General features: G+C 44.7%; 1 protein-coding gene across 1 annotated transcript; it reads right to left on the reverse strand.

The window, feature by feature from the left end:
- Nucleotides 1-256: 256 nt before the first annotated feature.
- Nucleotides 257-16,478, reverse strand: C5H3orf49 (chromosome 5 C3orf49 homolog). Its single transcript, XM_075550883.1, has 5 exons — nt 16,354-16,478; nt 10,094-10,416; nt 5,199-5,323; nt 862-975; nt 257-454 (listed from the first exon to the last, which is right to left on the reverse strand). The coding sequence occupies exons 1-5, from the start codon at nt 16,476-16,478 to the stop codon at nt 257-259; spliced, it is 885 nt and encodes a 294-aa protein (XP_075406998.1).
- Between the last annotated feature and the right edge of the window lie 4,388 nt (nt 16,479-20,866).

Below are 20,866 nucleotides of genomic sequence, written 5' to 3' on the forward strand. Positions count from 1 at the left end.
CCTGATGACTGTTTCTATTTTTCATCATTAGTAAGAAGTATGAAGCCCGTGGCCAAATTTTACTTACTTTCCCTCAATTAAAAGTCAGATTTTCAAAAAGCATCTTTAAAAATTATGTTTTTCTTTTTAAAGTATTGTTTGACATAATATCCTAAAAACTCTTACCTATGGCGAATTCTACTAGAGAAGTATGTTTAGGTTTATATACCAAATGATAAGAATCCTTACAAAAATCACTTATCTGACAAGAACAAAATCAGAAGCAGCAGCAGGTACATGGAAGACACACGTTTTTCCATTTATACTTCCTCGTGGTCCTCTTGGACATCCTCTGGAACTGCTTAGAAGACTGAAGAACTTCATCCCCTAGACACTCGCACTGCTGCAACTCCGCGTGCCTTTGGGCCAGTAGCTTCCTGGATTTATCAGTCATGGTTTCTATGAGGTCGTCCACCTGTGGCACATAGAAAGAAAGGAAGCCGTGGGCTGGGAAAGCCTTGTCAAACCCAAAGGGAGTAAGTTCAGGCTTTGGTGGATGCGCCCCAAACCCCAAAGTATTAGTCTAATTCAAGTCAGCAAACAGAGCTTGGAAACATACATTTACCACCTAGTGGTAATGATGATCTCATTTCTTCTCAAAAGAATACTATGTGCTCACCTTCATTTTAATTGAAGAGATTCTATGTTTATTAGCCATACAGCCTCAGGTGCCCTTAGCAATCCTTTAGCCACTTGGAACGCCCCCCCACTGGCATTGTTTCCTAAAGCTAATCATTCATTCTGTCCCGCATCCCTGCTTTCCTGCATGTATATCTCACCAAGGCTTCCGGGAACAGAAGGGTAAAAGCTTTTGCCCACTACCTGCATCTGAAGCTTTCCTACGGTCAAGTCTGATTTTCGGAGCTTGTTTTCCATGCCACGCTTCTTTTTCTTAAGGGCTGGGAAGTGTGGTCTCTTTTTTGTTGAATACGGAACCTATCATAAAAAATGCAAAACCGCGTCAGATTAGGAAGCACCAACAGGATTCCTGGGATGATGCTTCAATAAGAATTCTCGCCCTTGGGACATTCTCTTATAAACTGAACGTTTGCCACGTAACTACACACACTGGGTTGGAGACTATTCCTATTATTCTGCACGCCCCACGTATCTCCTTTGTGCCCAGAGCTCTTTGAAGAGATCTATAGGGTGCAGAGAAATGAGATTGCCTGCCTCTGAAAGAATATACAGTGTCAGGGAAAAAGCAGGTCACTCATAAGGGGGAGAAGAAGAAATTGCTTCTGTGAGCTGCTGAGCACAGTGAGAATGTGGGGCTGTTGTGGACCAGTGCCCCAGAAAGCTCATTATCACTGGATCCAGTCGTTAATTTGGCCTCTGTTCTGCGAGTTATCTTATTTTCACAGCAGACGAGTCTCCAACCATAAAAAAACACACTCTGGCTTCTGTAGCCATCCCTGATATTTCCTCCACAGGCCTTGGCTTGTGGATTACAAGTACCTGTCCTAATAGTGTTGCTATGGGAAATCATTGCTGGGCCGTGGCCTCTGGCCAGCGTGTCCTTTTCAGTCTCATTCCAGTTCACTTTTCTTCCCTCTTGTGCTTAATGCCTAGCAGCAGGATTCTCATAAGACCTGTGCAGGGCAGGTTCGAACCTGGATCCTGCCTTTTCCCTGCAGAGAGTGCACAAAGGGAATCTATGGAACCACCACTCTCATGGCTTCCCCAGGCTCAAATATCACCTGTACAGCCTGCCATGTTCCACCCCAACTTCAACTAGCTTGCTTGCTCTCTGGGCTGCTAACCACCAAGAGAAGCTCAAAGCCACCAGCTTATCTCTGGAGGGGGAAAATGAGGTTTGGTACTCTGTAAAGAGTTACAGTCTTAGAAATCCACACAGGCAGTTCTCTATCCTCTAGGGCCACTCTGACTTAAATTGATGACAGTGAGTTGGGGTTTTAAAATTTTAGTTTCTAAGAAACCAGTTTTCCCTCCTAAGCACTTACCACACGTGTATGTGTGTAATGCACTATCATAAAGGCAGGACTTCTCTGAACACGTGTGAATGGGAGAGAACACCCCTTCCCCAAAAGAGGCAGCCTCTGCCATCATCTGCAGGAATTCAGGTCATTTTACTTTCCAGAAGGCTGTCGTGTTAACGCATTGGACTGCTAATCACAAGAGTTCAGTCTCGGGAACCCACAGAGACAACTCTGCCCCGGCCCATGGGGTTGCTATGAGTCTCCATCCACTCAATGGCAGTGAGTTTGGCTAATTTTAGGTTCCAAAAGAAAGCTGAAACGCCAGTGTTTTGCTTGAAATGTCCTGATTTTTCAATTTGGCTAACTAATTCCAGTCAGTTTTTGAGAACATTCTGAGTGCCTGGCAAAACCTACGTGCAGAGCAGATTCAGCCAAGGGGCTGCCAGTGGACAGCCTCTGCTCTTTGGAGGGAGACACGACCATTCTTCCTCTAGCCAGATGAAGCTAGCCGCCTCTGCAGAGCAGTGCTCTGGTTTATCAAGAAGGCTTTCTTCTCTACTCCGAAGTCATGGTAATGTTTATTGTCCTCCAGAAACTTTCATGTCTTGCCTTTCCCTCTTAGATCTATAATCCAACGAGTTCATTCTGTCTGGTGTGAGATAAGGATCAACTTTCTTCCCCCAGTATGGATGCTCACTTGTCCCAACACCATCGACTCAAAAGATTGTTCTTATGCCACTGCTCATCAGCGTCATGTTTTAATGTCTACCTCCTTCGTTAACCTGTGAGCCCCCCAAGACCAGGACTGTATCCAGTGTTTCACCCTCTTTGCCCCCAAACCTAGAAATTCCCTGGCACGTAGCAGAGGTACAAAAGATAGGACCAAGCATACATGAGAGATGATTTAAAAATATTAGCTCACTCTGAAAATCGTGTCCTAAAACAATGCTGTTCAGTAGACCATCCTGTGGAGGTGGAGCATGGGTCGTATAATGGAGGAATCGAACATTTCTCTGAGTTAACTAGGCACGTGTGCCTACTGCCTATCATCCCACTACATTCCATCATCATTAATGAGAGGGCTGTGGAACCAGGTCTGAATTTGAAGCCTGGCTCCGCCACTGATCTGAGGGAAATGCTCAAGCTTGCAGAAACAATGGCATCGCTGCCTACCCTGTAGGGCTATCTTTAAAATTGTCCTAAGTTATTTTTACAGCACCTACACTAGGGCCTGGACTGTAGTGAGCTTTAAGCAAGTGTTTATGTTTGAAGTAGCAACAATAAATAGTTCAGGATTTTGTTTCAAAAAGCACTCTGGGCAGCTACCTTCACAGTCCCTGTAGCTTGCAAAACTCAAGACAGGCCGGCACTCAAGCTGTTGGGAACGTTGAGTGAGCTGAGCCTTAGCTAACCTTGTAAAAACACCTCAGTAGGATGCAGGCTCCGAAGACCAGGAGGCCGAGAGGGTGATGATGGAGGAGAAGATGGACAGGGGTATGGCCCACATCATTGCAGCGCAGAAAGAGATTCCCTGGAAGGAGCAAGGGCTGGGAGAGCTTAGGAGAAGCTAGCTTGAATTCATCAGCATCTGGACAAGTTTCTGCCTTCGCCGCTCTAAGGTGAGCTCTGGTAGTGTCTGCCACTACCAGAGTCTGATAACTTTCCTGCAACTTCAAGCCAAACTCATTGCCATCGAGTCTATTCTGACTGTTCGTGACACTCTAGCAACAGTATAGGACAGAGCAGAAGTGCTCTTGTGCGTTTCTGAGGTGGCAGATCACTTCAGAAGCAGACACCATACTCTTCCTCCCAAGGAGCAGCTGGTGGTTTTGAACTGGTGACCTTACAGTTAGCAGTCCATATGTCATCCACTATCCCACCGGGGCTGTTTTCCACCCCCCCTTTTTTTTTACACCTGCTTAAAACACAAAAGGTCAGAAGGATCGTGAGGCCCCACTTTCATGGTCTGTGTTCATACTGAAAATCAAGATCCAGCGAGCTTTTGCCCTTCTGCTCCACGGGAGCCAGCAGGGCTTTTAGGAGCATTTCTAGCCCTGCTGTATTTCAGTCCGAACCTGCCATGGCCCACCCTGCCAGCGGCTTCCAGCCACTGCTCACAGCCTCTGCTGGGTGTTTCCTAGTGCCATCCCACCAGCTACCTGTGGGGCCTACCGCATTATAATTCCCAAACAGGTGACGCCGCCCTAGAAGATAGCTCTGCCTTCAAGGAGTTTAAAAACCGTCTGGGTAATTTAGGCTCACACTGATATACTTAGAAGAAAGTGAGCACATAGGTTCACTGTGTATGCTAACAATTCTGTTCCTCAAGAGCACTGGCCCCTTCTGATGCAAACAGCCACATGGAGGAGGCGCCCTGGCACCGCACCGCTGTGGATTCTCGTGCTGCTGACCATAGCGTTGGAAACCGCCAGCCACTCTGCAGGAGGAAGATGAATCTGTGTGTTCCCGGAACGACTCACAGCCTCAGACACCCCAGCAACAGCCCTGCTGGGCCCCAGGGCTCTCCACGAGTTACATACAGGCCACACACGCAGGGAGTTCAAGTTTGTCTCCTAGGTGGCCGACAGCTACAAGGTACACCTGCATCTTTGCAGCAACCTTGCTCGAGTATCGCTGGCCTCCGGAATTCCCAGACCAGGCTCGAATAGGCTAGGCTCCACCACACTAACTTGCCCCCTGAGTAATTGAGACAGTCCGCGTAAACCTTATAAAACCTCCCATTCCGTTCCCCAGATTGTAGCTGGAGCTGATCTGGTGAATGAGCTGCGGGATCAAGCCGGGCGCGGAGGCCCACGTTTACGGAGGGCAGGTAGAGGCAGCAGATTGAAAGGATTCATTCTGAGGGACTTAAGTACAAGAGAACTCATTTTTCCCACAAACCCTAAACGATGACAGACGGCGCTCTGGTGGCACACAGGTTAAGCACTCGGCTGCCAACTGAAAGGTCAGTGGTGCAAACCCCCACCCCTCACCCCCCCACTGGCAGACTGGGAAATGAAGAGATGACTTGTTTCCATAAAGATCACACAGCCTAGACAAACACCACGGGGTGGGGGGTCGGGGGGGTGGGGAGAAGGGCACCTACTCAGTCACATGGGGCCTCCCTGAGTCAAAATCGACAGCAGCACCTAGGATCCGCAGTAGATGGTGTCACATGCAGCTATGTCTTTAGAGCCAGGCTGGTTTGAAGAGTTTTACCTTGTGCGGCCCTGGAGGAAGGGATGAGACAGACAGCCGCTTTGTGGTTCTCCTGGCCCGGAGCAGCGTGTTACCTCCGCTTAGCTCTTCTGTCTCAGCTTCCACTACATCAAGTTGTATAGTCGCTGAGAGAAAGGGGAGGGAGAAAGATCACCGAAGAAAACATTCTGGACAAAGAACACTACCCACTGCTTCAGCTGCTCCTAACTCTCTGGGGTTAACGCGAATGAATGTGGTTGCTCTTCCAGCACATTGTCCCCCTTTCCTGTGGATTTGAGTCTTGGTGGTGACCCCTTCCTCCCTACGACTTATAATTTTATCCTGAGGGAAGATACAGATATATAAACTCACAGGCAATGCTGATGCATAGCAACCCCCTGTGAGGGTTTCGTTTATAGGAGTAGAGACTGCAACTGTTTTTTTTTTAATTAGGGGCTCATACAACTCTTATCACAATCCATACATATACATACATCAATTGTATAAAGCACATCTGTATATTATTTACCCTAATCATTTTCGAAGCACTTGCTCTCCACTTAAGCCCTTTGCATCAGGTCCTCCTTTTTCCCCTCCTTCCCCGCTCTCCCCTCCCTCATGAGCCTTTGACAGGGCAAGATATGACAAAATAATAATTTATAAATTATTATTTTGTTATAAATTATTATTTATAAATTATTATTTTGTCATAGCTTGCCCTGTCCGGCATCACCCTTCACCCCCTTTTCTGTTGTCCGTCCCCCAGGGAGGAGGTCACATGTATATCCTTGTAATCGGTTCCCCCTTTCCAACCCACTCACCCCCTACTCTCCCAGTATTGCCCCCCACACCCGTGGAGACTGCAACTGTTTATAGGAGTAGAAAGCCCAGTCTTTCTCCCAAGGAGCTGCTGCTGGTTTTGAACTGCCGACCATCCAGATCACAGCTCAACTCACGACACCACCAGGGCTTTATATAGAGATAGATAGCCTTCCATCTCAGAGGGTTGCTTTTCTGAAAGAGTTTATATATTTATATATGCATTCTTTCTCCATTGTGGGATTAGAAAAAGTAACCCTCTGAGGTGGAAGGCTAGCCCATGAGTATTTGCTGTTAATTGAAGCAAAATGTAACTCTATTCATCAGCAATGCGGCTCCAGGCTCAGCCTTTCACATACCAACATAGTAGTTTCACAGGCAGAAAATGCATGAGCCCTACATACCACAATATTATTACCATTTTTATCTTTAAAAAATGTATAAGGAAAATTTCTAACAATACCATACCTTAAGGACAGCGTCATAAATAGGCATTAATATTAATAAAACCATACCATTGAATTCAAGAGGCACTAAACTGGAGGTTGGGCTTCTTGTGTTGAGTGAGAGAACAGAAGGTACCGAGTGGGGTGGTCCCCTGGACACAGTCAAAAGCACGGGCAGAGCATGGGAGAGAAGTAGTCACAGTTTGCTGTGTGTTTGCGTGCCGCAGTATGTGCGCCTAAAATCATCTGACGCTTCCTTAATAGGACTTCGCTGGGACCTCAATAAGTGCATCAGCCTACTTGACGTTTCCAGGGTCATCATGCAGGGACGCAACTCAGCAGGTCCACCCAGAACTCAAGTCTTCCTTTCTAACTCATTGAACAGCAGCAGCTCTTCTGTCAACTCAGGGACTTACCCTACAGGCCCACAATTTAGTCTTGACCTTGCCAGCTCTCCTCTGTGTCCTTGATGTCCCAACACTTTGTGTGGATTTTTCTCACGTATCTCCAAAAAGTTGAGATGCTAAGACCAGTCCAAGCAATTGCCATTGCTTGTCTATTTATTGTTCTTCCTCCATCTCTTCTTGTTGTGGTGTTGCCGAGTGCCATTGCGCCAATTTTCACCTCACAATGAGCCCACGGGAGAGTAAAATTGCCCATAGGTTTCTCTAAATTTTATTTTATTGGGGGCTCTTACAGCTCGTATCACTCCATACATATATCCATTTTGTCAAACACATCTGTACATAGGTTGTCATCATCTTTGTCAAAACAGTTTCTTCCTACTTGAGCCCCTGGCATCAGCTCCTCATTTCTCCCTTCCTCCCCCATGCTCCCATAATAATTTATCATTTTTTTCATGTCTTACACCAACTGCTGTCTCATTTCACCCACTTTCCTGCTGTCCGTCCCCCTGGACTGGAGGCCATACGTCAATCATTGTGACTGGTTCCCCCTTACTCCCTCCACCCCCCACCCTACCCTTACCCACCTAGTATCATCATTGCTCCCCTTATAGGTCCTGAGGGCTTTACCTGTTCTGGATTCCCTGTGTTCTGAGCTCTTATCTGCACCAGTGTACATGTCCTGGTCTAGACAGGTTTGTAAGATAGAATTTGTGTCATGGTAGTTCTTTATGGAAGCAGATCTTCAGGTCTCTCCCAGGGAGCTGTGGGTGGCTTCAAACTGTCAATGTTTGAGTTATAATTAAGCCCATAACTTTGCAGTACCAGGCCTGCTGGCAAACTCCAGTTTCATCTCTGCCCTGCAACCAGAGTTCTTTCTTCAAAATGCAAATCTAATTATAAAGATTTCCTACTTAAAAGCATTTCTTTGTGTATCACCATTAGGAGAAGGCTCAACATCCTTCATATGGCCTACAATGCCTTGACCACCTCATTGTGCACTAGAATATCCTTTCATCGGGAGTCCTGGTGGCAGAGTGGTTATGAGTTCCTGAAAGGTCAGCAGTTCGAAACTACTAGCCAGCTCCTCAGGAGAAAGATATGACTTTCTACTCCTTTAAAGTGTCACAGTCTCAGAAACTTGCAGGAGCATTTCCACCCTGTCCTATAAGGTCACAATGAGTCAGAATTGACTCGATGGCATTGAGTTGGTTTGGTTGTGTTCATCCTTTCTTAGTTATGTCCTGTGCCCTCTGGATATTGGGACTTTGAACAAATTCTATCTCCTTCTTAGGAAACCATTCTCCCCACCCTTTCCTGACCTAGCTCTCAGCCGTCCTAAGATTTCAACTTTGTTTTCCCTGCCTTAGAGGGGCCTTTCCTGGACCTCCACCAAAAATAGGCTAGAGCAACCATGTCGTTCCATAGCATCTTGTGATTTTTCTTTGGCATCAGTTATAATTACCTGTAATTACTTGTAACGTTTATCCCACTATGCAATAAAGGAGCCCTGGTGGTGCTGTGGCTTAAGCATGGGGCTGCTGGCCAAACGGTCAGTGGTCAAACCCATCAGTCACTTCAAGTCACTTCAATATGAGGCTGTCCCTTGCATAACAATGTTCAGTCTTGGAAAGCCTAGTGAGCAATGCTACTCTATGAGTCACAATTAACTTGATGGCAACAAGTTTGATTTAGTTTGGTCTTGGCTATATTTTCATGAGGGCGGGGACCACATATGTCCTGTTTGCAGCTATATCTCAAATATAGTCTATAACTATATTGATGAGTGGTATGTAGTCAGTGCTTACAAATATTTGTAAAATAGGAAAACAAGGTGTTAGGGAGTCAGCAGCAAAAAGCAACTATCTTAGAACCACAGAACAGTCAGGGTATAATAAGAGTCAGGTTCAAATTCACTAATCTTTCTGAGATGAGACAATTTGCTCATGTAAAGAGTTACAACCTTCGAAACCCAATGGGCAGTTCTACTCTGACTTATAGGGTTACTATAAGTCAGAAACAATTCAACTGCAGTGGGTTAAACCAAACGGTAGGCATACTTTCTGGAGAAATCTTCATTTACAAATTTGTTCTTCCAACTAAGACAATGTACAGATGAGGAGAAATTTGGTCCTCGGATTCCTGATGGTCCCTCCAACATCAGCTCCACCAGTGGAGAAGCATATCCCCTTTGCTATTTTCAACAGAAACAGACAGGTCAGTCCAAACCAGGTAACTGCTAGATGCTTGGCTGCTTGTATTAGTGACTGCTTTTTCCAGAAGACAGCATTTGTTAGGAAGGGCGCTTGGTCAGCTGGAAAGCAGCAAGGCTTGCTTCTTTTTAAGCACCCACCATGCTTGCAGCCTGATCTGTGTGTGAAATGGGCGGTTGTGTGTGGATCCCCTACCTGCACTGTAAGGTTCAATGTGCTGCCTGAGGCTGGCCTGTAAAGGACATGGAAAAGCTAAAGACAAGAAAGAAAGCAATGATGCTATGGCTAATCACAAGTCATAGGCTCCAAAGAAGCCACAACTTTACCAAAAATATATCGAGATCAAATGTTGATTTTTCCACAAAGAGCATAGAAAAGAAAAAATATCATAAATATATAATAATAATAATGGACAATAAATATATTTTATAATTTACTAATCATACATTTTATTCATATTCAACTATGTGAGCGTGCCCATTTGAAAGGCTGTGTTACTACTTATTCCAGAGACAAAACAAAACAAAAAACGTACATCTAGTATATATATATATATATATATGTGTGTGTGTGTGTGTGTGTGTGTGTATTAGATATACAGAATATACAAATATATACATACAGATTGGATCCACAATATATAATCCTACCTATATGTATAGACACATGTATTATAATTATATTCAAGCATGCATATATGGACATATGCATGTGTATATGTATAGGTACATGAATATTTGTTACCTACACATATGTGCATATATACTGTTTATATATACATGCATATATGCACAGATATACATGAATTCCCATCTATGCATATGTGCATATGTATACAGGTACATATACATACATATATACATAAGAATATATCTGCAGATATAGTCAAATAAACTTTAGACCTGAGTAGGCCACTTATTAATTGAACTGGGAGGAACTTCAAAGAAAATCTATTCCAGTGCTTTGAGAGCACAAAAAGCCACGCTAATGTCATCCCTACTCTTGGGCTTGGAGTTTAATGATAAAAGGCCTACCATTCTGTGAGAGCTTTCTCATCCCTGGTTTGGCAAATAGCGTGGGAGACGGAAGCTCCTTGACAATTCTGGGCAGAAGACCCTGGGAGTTTGAAAGAAGGGCTTCTTTAAGGCTCCTGGAGCCCTCTCTGCTGCCCCTCGCCGGCTTGCTCCTACACTTGGATGGTAGCATCTTCCCCAAAGTCCTCTTCACCTTCTTCATTACATTTTTCTTCTGATTTTGCTGGATTTCTTGAAACTCCATGTTGCTATCACTAGATGATTCCTCTTTGGGGATCAGTACATTTTGTTTCGCTAAGTTGGTGGATACAGCTCTATGCCACCTAAAGCAAACAACAATAATTTGCATAAGGAAAACAGAAAAGTTCAAAACAAATACATAAGCAGTTAAAGTTCAAATTTCAAAGGTGAGTTAAATACACAATTCCTAAAAGAGAAATTAAAGACCAAGAACCAGCTCATACAAAAATAAAGTCAAATCAACTATTAGGGTTTTTTGTCACCAAAATCTAGTACATGCATTTGAATCCTTATTTCATTTCATCCTCACAGCACCAAAAGAGATACGATCTATTATGACTTTCATTTTCCTAATGAGTAAACTATGACAGAGAGGGCAAGTTAAGTGACCATGTGCAGGATGCAGATTGGACTTCCAGTCCATGACATAATAAAACACATCAACTTTCTTGGCTAGTTGTCCATGAGTTCAAAGGTGGCTGGCCCGGATTTTGCTGAATTTGATGGTTCAGAGGTCATAGAGAATCTGCTGTGATAACAAGAAACATACTAGGGGGTACCCCAAAAAATGGAAACATTTTTTCAAAGCTGTGTATTTAAATGTTTAAAAAAATAACCTTGTCACCTTCAAAGTGTTCTCCATTATACTTAATATGTTTGTCAACTCTGCAATTCCATTTTTGGAAACATTTTTCAAATTTATCTGTTTGGATGGCTGACAGTACCTTCCTTGTTTTTTCTTCACCTTTTCTATGTTGTCATATCCCATCCTATCATGTCCCTCTTCAGTCTCGGAAACAAAAAGAAGTTGCACGGAGGGAGGTCAGGTGAGTAGGTGTGGGGGCAAAAGAGGCATACTGTTTTTTGCCCCAAACTGACACACTGAGATGGCTGTGTGAGCAGGTGCATTGTCGTTGTGGCAAAACCAGTTCCACAGCTGTCTACCACAAATCAGGCGTTTTTTGTTACACACTGTGTATAGTCTTTTTTTAAAAGAGAGTTTTATGTAAAGGTTAAGTGCACATCAAGAAAACATCCCAACCTAGTGCTGCCCAAGCCCACAAGTCCAACATTAACCCATATGTCCAACACCAATCCACAAAGTCCTCCTTCATCTCACAAAACAGACACTATGACACCAACTGCAGGAGGAAAGCTGAATCAGTGAACGTGTAAGCATCTCAGCACTGGCAGGGGTCTCCACAGGCTGCTCCAGCACCCAGGGCTGCATCGGGGTAGGTCCATGTGGTTTCTCCTTGGGGGTGTCTCATAGGAAGTGAGTCTTGCCAGCTGAAGCAGGAAAGTGCTAAGGCAACAGCACCCTGGTCTGACCATCCCAAAGCAAGAGACCCGAGAACTAGAAAGGTGAGACTCACTGAGCCATTTATCTCTCCACCTTCAATTAACCCCACATGTGGTTATCTGCCAGGTTGGCACAATAAACTAACTACCTCACACTGTTATGCAATCTTTTTAGAACCTCTAAATAGAAAGCTTGATGAACAGTCTAACTTGATGGAACGAACTCCTAATGCAGTATGAGTCAACATTTTTATCCGGTCGGGAAGTTGATGGATATCCAGAATGAGGCATGTCATCAATCGACATTTTACTGTTTTTGAAATGAGAAAAAACACTTGTACAATTGAGCTTTTTTCCATAGCATTGTCCTTGTAAGCTGTGTTCAACATCACAACAGTTTCTGTAGCATTTTTCCCAAAGGGGAAACAAAATTTCACAGTTGCACGCAGTTCTCTTAAACTGGCCATCATAAAAAACTGCTTTTATGAAAAAACTCATTGTGTCCAGAGAGAACTTTCCCAGGTGACACCACTGGGTGCACTAACTCAGAGCAACTTTCTGGATGCTGGTCTAGTGGCAAAATGCATACTAAAAAAGCTCTGTTCACCCAGTGCAATTCCATTTTTTGGGGGGTACTCCCTCATATACTTTGAGCTCTCCACCCCAAACATCATATTGCATAGAACTCACCTATAGATAATCTCCTCATATTGTAATCTCCATTTAACAAATGGGAAAAATAAAGCTGTGAAAAAATTAAGTAATTTACGCCCAGGTGAGCTGCTACTATCCTATGACACGACTGTTCGATTGCTGTTCTTTTTTGGTATCTGCAGCGGATTGGCCCTGGGACCCCATGGATTTCAAAATCCATGGATGTTTAAGTCCTTTATAAAAAAAATGGTAAGGTGTTTGTATAGACTTTACTTACATCCTCTTGTATACACTAAATCATCTCTATATTACTTCTAATACCTAATGCAATGTACATTCTATGTAAATAGTGCTTTTTGGCCCCTCTTGGTCTTTGAGGGATTGCTTTGACAACATACTTGCTTTTTCCCTCTGTGAATATTTTTGACCTGTGGTTAATTAAATTTGCAGATGTGGAATCCATGGATACAGAGGGTCAGCTGTTCTTACCAAACATTATTCTTCAATTAACTGGCTTTTGTTTTGCTTTGTTAACTTCATTCAGAGAAATAAGATTAATGAAATCCCAGGAGACATACAAAGGGGCTTCAAAAAGTTCATGGAAAAGTTCCATTATCTTCCAAATTCCATTTTCCTACTAACTTTTTGAAGCCCCCTTGTAGGTATGTGTGTAAACACATATAGGCAAGTGAATAAATATCTCATATAAATGTTAAAAATGCATAACTAAAAAAATGCACAACTACAGTGGTAAAACTCTTCTTCAGATTTTACCTAATGCATCTCAAGTCCACCAATAGTGTGCATGCCACATTTCTGAGAAACAGTACTGGAAGCTGAACATAAAGCATTCATTATTACCTGTAATTAGGCATGGGGAGTAGTTTGGTAAGTGCCCAGGTATTGTAATTAAATGGCCTTGGGTCAACTCACCAACAAACTTCTTAGCTGTGTGATCTTGGGCATGATTTTTAACCTCTATATGCTTTGTATTTGAAAGTGGTTATATATATATTTTTAAATGTAAGAATAAAAGAAAATGATTTATAATCTTGGAACATAAGTAAACATTCAAAAATGGTAGTTTTTATTACCATGTAGATCCACTCTGTGAGGAGGAAATGTAAAAGGCAAGTAAGAAAGTGGATTAAACAAGGGAGACCCTCTGGACAGCAGCCTCCTCCTCCTTTTTTCTTCCATAATTTTATTGGCATATAAGTCACATATCATAAAATTCAATAGTCTCATCATATTGGAAGGGTTGTATAATTGCCGCCACCGACAATTTTAGAGCATTGTCTTCTTTCTTGTTTCATTGTCATTAGCACCCCTCATCTCCCCCCACCTCCCCTCCATGCCACCAAGAACCATTCATCCAGGTACTGGCTCTAGAGAGTTACCTATCCCGGATTGCATATGCAGACAAACATGACAACAAACAAACAAGAAAAAAATGTCACAGTAGTAACACAATAAAATAGAGAAAACACTCAATTGAAAAGCAAGCAGACGACATTAAAAAGCAGAACAGATTTAGAATGGGTGAAAAGGAAGATCGAATGATGTTAAATTTGAATCGAGCAGCATCGGCCACCATCAACTTTCCAGTGCATTCTACCTGGTAGTAAGGCGAGTCACGCCCTTGTTCTCTGGTCAGAAGGAATTCATGAGAGGATTGATCCACGTGTATTTCCCCTGCACTTTGTTTTGGTTTTTGGAATATGGAAGCAACTTTAAAATGGATGAAAAGGGAGATCAAATGATAAGGTATTACATTTTAACCTGAGGGCATCTGCCCTGGCCGCCTTCCTTTTGAAGTCAAGAAAGGCAGCTCCACAGAGTATGCATACAGACCTTGTAGTGTGGGTGTTCGCTGTTAGAGAGTTGACCCGGATGCATGACAGCTTCCTACCTAAAGGAAGGAAATGCTGATTGGTCCTGTAGCACCTGATGACCAGCTGTGGCTCTAAGTGCTGGGATCCATGAGGTTTTCAATGACTGATTTTCAACAGTAGACCATCAGGCCTTTCTTCCCAGTCTACCCGAGTCTGGATGTTCTACTGACCGACAGGTGATAGCTGAGTCTGAGATGCTTGTCCAGAAAGTTGAGTCAGGTCTTGTACGGAAGATGAGAGTGCTACCAGGGAGCTGCCAACTTAAAGTCTCATCCTCAATTTCTAGGGTGTGCTGTTGTTACGACTATGTGTCTGCCTCAGGTGTCACTGCATGTGGGTTTGACTCATGATGATAGAGGAAAAGCTCTTTGGTGGTGCAGCAACGAAGCTTTCAGCTGCTAACCAAATGGTTGGTGTGTCAAACCCCCAGCCATTCTAGGGGAGAAAGATGTGTCAGTCTACTCCCCCAAAGATTACAGGCTCAGAAACCCAATGGGACAGTTCTACTCCATCCGATAGGGTTGATAGGAGCAGGATTGACTTGATGGTAATAAGTTTAGTTCCATGTAATCTTTACAGCAGTGATTGCTAAGTTTTTCTTCCAGAGAGCTGTTGGGTTTGTTCCCACCAACAGTCTAGTGCCTGAGTGATTAGCCAGAGCTCAGTGGCTCTTTCTATGGCAGGGTAATGACATAACGATATCGTTGTGTATGGCTATTATAATACTTTTATGGCAAATGGCAGTGAAGTGTTCTGAGGAAGGACCGCCATTTTCTAATCCCTGCTCCCCAAAGTTTTAGGGGGTAGGACCACATTCCACTGATACTTCTCAGAATCTCACTGACTTCAACCACGATGAATATGTTCACACACACACACACACACACACACACACACACACACACACACAGAAATGCAATTTCAGGAGGTACAGGAATTCCTGAAGGCCATCTATTAAAACAGTCCCATCCCTCAGGTTAAAAGCCCAGCTCGAAGCTCTGAATTTCTTGAATGCATTTCTGAAGAAGCTTCTGTCTCCCAATCCCATGCTGATGGAATTTATAACATAATCACAAACAAACAGAAAACCCAAACTCACTGCCATTGAATGTTTCTGACCCTCAGTGACCCTATAGGACAGGGTAGACGTCCCCTCTGAGTTTCTGAGGCTGTACCTTTACAGGAACATAAAGCCCCATTTTCTTCTACTGCTGGTAGCTTTGAACTGCTGACCTCATGGTTAGCAGCTCAACGTGTAACCACTACACTACCAGGCAGTCCGTCAACATAACTCCAGGGTCACGAACAGAACCGATGCCATTTCTGTTATGAAAGGAACTCTTCCTCTCTTAATTTTTAAGTCGTCTTAGCTGGGGTGAACTTATTTGGTTGCATTGCTTCCAGATTAAACATTCCACGTCATATCCATTACTTACTGAAAGCGACAAGCCCGCCATCCCATGTTTCATCGGACTCATGGAAGCTGAGAAGTTTGGTCTTTAATTCTCCAGGCCTCCTGCAAACCCTGCACTGTGACATTGCTGAGCTACTGAGCACTGCCCTTAGTAAGAACCTGGTAACGGAGGAGCCAGCTGAAAGAAGTTGGAAAATAAATCACCACATGCTTAAATGCGTCACATTGACAGTATCTCACACCTGGAGGTACGGTTTTGCCATTGGTAAGAAATACCATTTATGAGATGGTTTCAATGTTAGGTTAAAGAAAGGGTGCTGTAGTCACCAGCCAAAGTTGCTGAGAAACGGAGCCGAAAACACAGACCGTGACTTATTTTGAAGGACGAACCACTGAATCTTCAAAGTGACACTATTTCTTGCATCTGAAACTCTGTGACTGAAGTAGTCACTTAATATCAGTGCTTACGTTGATCTCATCTGTCACTTTAAAACTCCCGCTGGTGTGAAACATGATATTCCCTGTTGTAATGCAGACGTTGCTGATCATACATTGACATTTCCACTGTGGGACTCAGTTTGCTGATCAAAAGTTAATACCCCATCCCCCTACTAACCCATACAGGTTTTATTTCTAAGTACACTTCCTGAAAAAGAGATGCTACATTTTACAATCATCTGAGCCAACATTGCTTAATGTAAAACTCAAAGATTTTTACTCCATAGGGGGGAAAAAAAAGAGTCCTCGTGGCCTACCTTTCAATCCCTTTGCTTTTGAGAGAACCATTTTTCTTCCTGAGTGGCTGAAATCTTCCAGACGGGCCATCTTTGCCGTAGGTAATCTTAAAGGGCTCCAGTGGACACAGCTGTGGGTAGTTCATTGCCAGAAGCTTCGAGTAGCTATTGTGGACTTCTTTTGGTCTAGAGTTCACGGACTTGAAGATCAGACTATCCAGTTAGTTACAAAGGGTACTTTCAACTGCGGGTCCTAGAGGGTAAAGTATGAAGGAAAAATCCAGAGTCTCTGCCTTACTGTCTTCCAGGTGTGGGAGAAGTTGTCTGCAGGCCTGCCCCTGTTTACCATTTCAGAGTTCACCGTGATGCCGTTCACAGTGCGGTGGCAAATTCTGAGGCACTATGTTAGGGATGGATTTCTGGGCAGGGCCAGGCCACAGGGATTTCTAATGAAATCATCAGATTCAAATTGATGCTCAAGCTCAGAATGTGCATATTGACTCTTAACGATGAAAGAATCTGTAAGCAAAACCACAAGCAGAGATACTGCTGGATCACTCCACAGAAGTTGGTGAAGAGTCTTCCTGCCCCCGGGGGGATGCACATACCAGGTCAGCCTTTTGGACATCTCACGCCGCAAGGACTGTGTCATCAGAACGCAGCACGTTTTAGTGGTTTCTTCAAGTGCTTGGAAAGCTGTGAACCCAAACCCAGGCCATCCCTGTTAACACATCCATCCCATTTACGTATTTCACGAAGAGCTAACCCTGTGCCCAGAGTGAACCGTCTAACCACAAGGTGGCAGCAGACACTAGGATTTAGTCCCCATTTCTCTCTCTGGCACAGTTTTTGGTTTAAATAATAATTTCTGTCTGAAATAACCTGATGCTAAGAAGCTGTGCTGGCGCAGTCAGCTGTCATTGGGCCGTAAGCCTCACGGTTAGCAGTTCAAAACCACTAGCCACTCCATGGGTGGAAGAGAAGGCGTTCTACTCCTATAAAGAGTTAGTCTCTTAGAAACCCACAGGAGCAGTCCTAGTTTGTCCCGTAGGGTCACTGTGAGTCCGCATCGACTCGATGGCAGTGAGGTGTTTGGGACGGAGGAAAGAAAGGAGCCACAGCGTTGTAGTGGATGACACACTGGGTTGCAAACCTCAAGGTCAGCAGTTTGAAACCATCAGCCACTTCACAACAGAAAGACAAGACTTTCTGCTCCAGAAAAGATTTATAGCTTCTGAAACTCACTGAGTGAACAAAAAGCTATAGCCCTTTGCCAGGGCATCTGTATATATTTGACGCAGGCCACCCCTGCCCTCCAAGAAATCTCCCTGCACATTAAATCAGGCTGTGACCTGAGGAAGGATGGTACATCCCATCGGAATTCCCTTGAATTGGACCAGGGATGATCACGTCAGACCACATGATGGGACTGGGGCTAGGGTGGTGACTATATCATTACACACCTGCCAAACCAGCAAATCATGGCCCACCCAAATTCAAATTGACACATAACCTCCAACATCAAAGTGGCCAACTCATAATTCCATGGTAAGAATCAAGTGAAATTGAGATTCTACTTTTTCAGGGACTGGGGCCCAGAAACCCACAATTCAGGGAACATCTCAGGAGAGTGGGGTTCAGGCTGTTCTCTGGCCCACACTTTGAGAAGAGCTGAAATTCCACATACCAGTGACCTCAAGGTCAGCAGTTCCAGCTTGCCAGATAGATGAGGCTGTCTGCTTTCATGAAGATTTGCAGCCACATAAACCTTGTGAAGCAGTTCTCTGTGCTCTAGGGCTGCCATGAGTCTGACTCAACTTGATGGCAGTGAATTTAATGGGTTTTAGCCAAATGGGCTTGTGGTCCTACCTAGACTTTTTCCTTAAGCTCGTAAATCTCCGTAGCACAATAAATAGCAAGTGATTGAATGAATGACTAAATGCATGGACCTTACCTTGAACCATGGGCGAGTGTTTTCAAGTCTAATGCAAGCACTGATGTCAAGTGAATGCTGATTCATCGTTACCATGCAGGACAGAGTAGAACTGTCCCCTAGGGTTTCCAAGGCTTAAATCTACTACGGAAGCAGACTCCCTCGTCATTCTTCTTCTGAGCAGCACGGGGTTTGTTTTATTCATCCAGTTATTCAGCCATTATTTCAATGTCTCCTGGGTGTCAGCACTGCTTTAGGCACCAGGGATACTGTAGTGAACCACGAAATCCTCAACACGCTGTGGAAGAGTGAAGCTGATACAACCACAGCAACAGAAGAAAACCAAGAAATTAAATAATTTGTGCTACTGGTTAAGAGCTATGAAGAACTACAAGAGGATGCTAGGATAGGAGCGACTGAGGGTGAGGGTCACTTTTCGAGAGGGTCTCAAGGAAGGCCTGACTTTGGATCTTTGGGACTGGGAGCTGAACAAGGGAAAAGAGCCACTTGTGTGAGCCTTTGGGGAAAGTGTGTTCGGGCTGTTGAAACAATGGTATAAAAGCCCAGCGGTGGACGGAGTCTGCTATCAGTGAAAATGTCTGAGATAGTCAGGGTGGCTGAGGCCATGAGATGGATGCAGGTGATGAATTAGAGAGCCAGGCAGGGGCAGGGCCGACTGGGTCCTGCAGGCCAAATGAAAGATGCCGATCTCCAGTTTTCAAGGATAGTATAGGATCTTCCGTTTTCAGTCAGCATCGATTGATTGTGGGCACTGAGGATTCAACAATGAGCAATCCCAGGCAAGGAATTATGATCCAGTGGAACTGCCGACCAACTAGCTCAACAAATGTAAATCGTTTCAGGAGTTGGTAATAAATGCTACGAAACCCAAACACAACAGGAAAGCAGAGTAGGAAGTGCCTAGAGTGCACACCTTTGCCAGAGGGATCCAGGAACACCTCTTCAAGAGGTGATGCTGCAAATGAGGCACCAATACTGAACAGGAGGCCAACGAGGCTAAGAAATGCAGACCAAAGATGCAAAAGCGCATGAGCGAAGGTTTTCACCTGGGGCAGGGAGCAGACATGTCTGAGAGCCCAAAGAAGGCCAAGGTGTTAAGAACATAGGCAGCAAGGAATGCAAGCTGAGGCAGGGTTTGAGAAAGAGAGCTGTGTGCCGCTTGGGGAATACACCGGAGAGGAGAGAGCTTGCTTGTGGAACATCCCTCGGTAGACACCTGGTCCAGGCTGCGGGGTGGTGAGTCAAAGTGGAATGAGACAGAGCATTTGGAATCAGGAAATCTTTAGGGAGGAAGCATTTGACTGCTGGCCCGAAAGTTGGCTGGTGGGTGGAACCCACCTGAGGCCTTGAGAGAGACAGCCCTGCACCTGCGGGGCTCCTAAGTCACTGCCATCGAGGCGATGCCGATATAGAGCTACCCAGTAGGACAGGGCAGAACTAGCCTTGTGGGTTTCGGAGATGGCCACCCTTTCTGGGAATAGAAAACCTCAGCCTTCTCCCGAGGAACGCCCGGTACTTTCAAATCGCTAACACTGAACCAGTTAGCAGGCCAGCTCGTACGCCCTAGGCCACCAGGGCTCCTAAGAGCCTTGGAAATCTATGGAGCACACAGGGGGCTGGAATTGATTTGCTGGCAACTAACCACAGCAAACATAATTCCAAAAAGGCCATTAGCTTTGGAAAGGCCACGACCTTGGAACCCCACGGAGTGACACTCTGCACCACAGCACGTGAGGTTTGCCATACATCGGAATGGACTCAGCGTCCGTTGTCTTTTAAAATAATACTTAAACGTGAAGTCTTTCACAGTACTCGGTATGGGTGGGAAGAAGGAAGGGAGGTGGGGGGATGTTAGGTTGGGGCACCAGACCGCTGCTGCACTTCAAGTGTGAGCCGGTAGTTTTAGGCGGGGCCAGCAGAGCAAGCCAGAAGGACATCAACACAAGAGTCCCCATGAGCCTACTTTTCTTTTCATCCATCTTCCCAGGACAAGGATGGAGTCCCCCACAGGTGACCATTATCTGAACATTTGTTAAAGTCCCTCTGAAATGCTAGAGCAGGGCAAACTCTGGACAACACCCAGCCTGCCTAATCCTGTTGAGGTAACCACAGCAACATTGGACTCCTAAAGAGACAGCCACAGAATAAACCTCTAAATCCGGGGTGGCACACCTGGATGCCCCAGGAGCCAGGTAGCTAAATGGGAGAAGCACTGGGGACTTACAGGGTGTGGCGGGAACCTTTAGTCTACAGGTGACACTTTGCTGGCCCCAGAGAGCCTTTTAAGCCAACTTTGCCCTAAATCAGGTCTTGCCCACACATGGTAACTAAAGCGGTTTTCTCCCCACTTTTTAGCTTGTGTCTGACAGCTCTTGCCTCTAGCTGGCTGAAGATTAGCCTCACCTGGCAACTTGTAAGCCGTCTGCAAAACATGGTAAATTGAGATTCTGAGCCTTTTTCCAAGTCTGGGTGTGGCAGACACATAGAACAAGGCAGACAATAAGGCTTTTTTCCCTTTTAATATTGACCTTAGTGTGTGGCAAGTTTGTAGGTAACAAAACACCTGCTATCTTGACAAAT

This window comes from Tenrec ecaudatus, chromosome 5 (genome assembly GCF_050624435.1).
Source record: "Tenrec ecaudatus isolate mTenEca1 chromosome 5, mTenEca1.hap1, whole genome shotgun sequence".
Taxonomy (NCBI): Eukaryota; Metazoa; Chordata; class Mammalia; order Afrosoricida; family Tenrecidae; genus Tenrec; species Tenrec ecaudatus.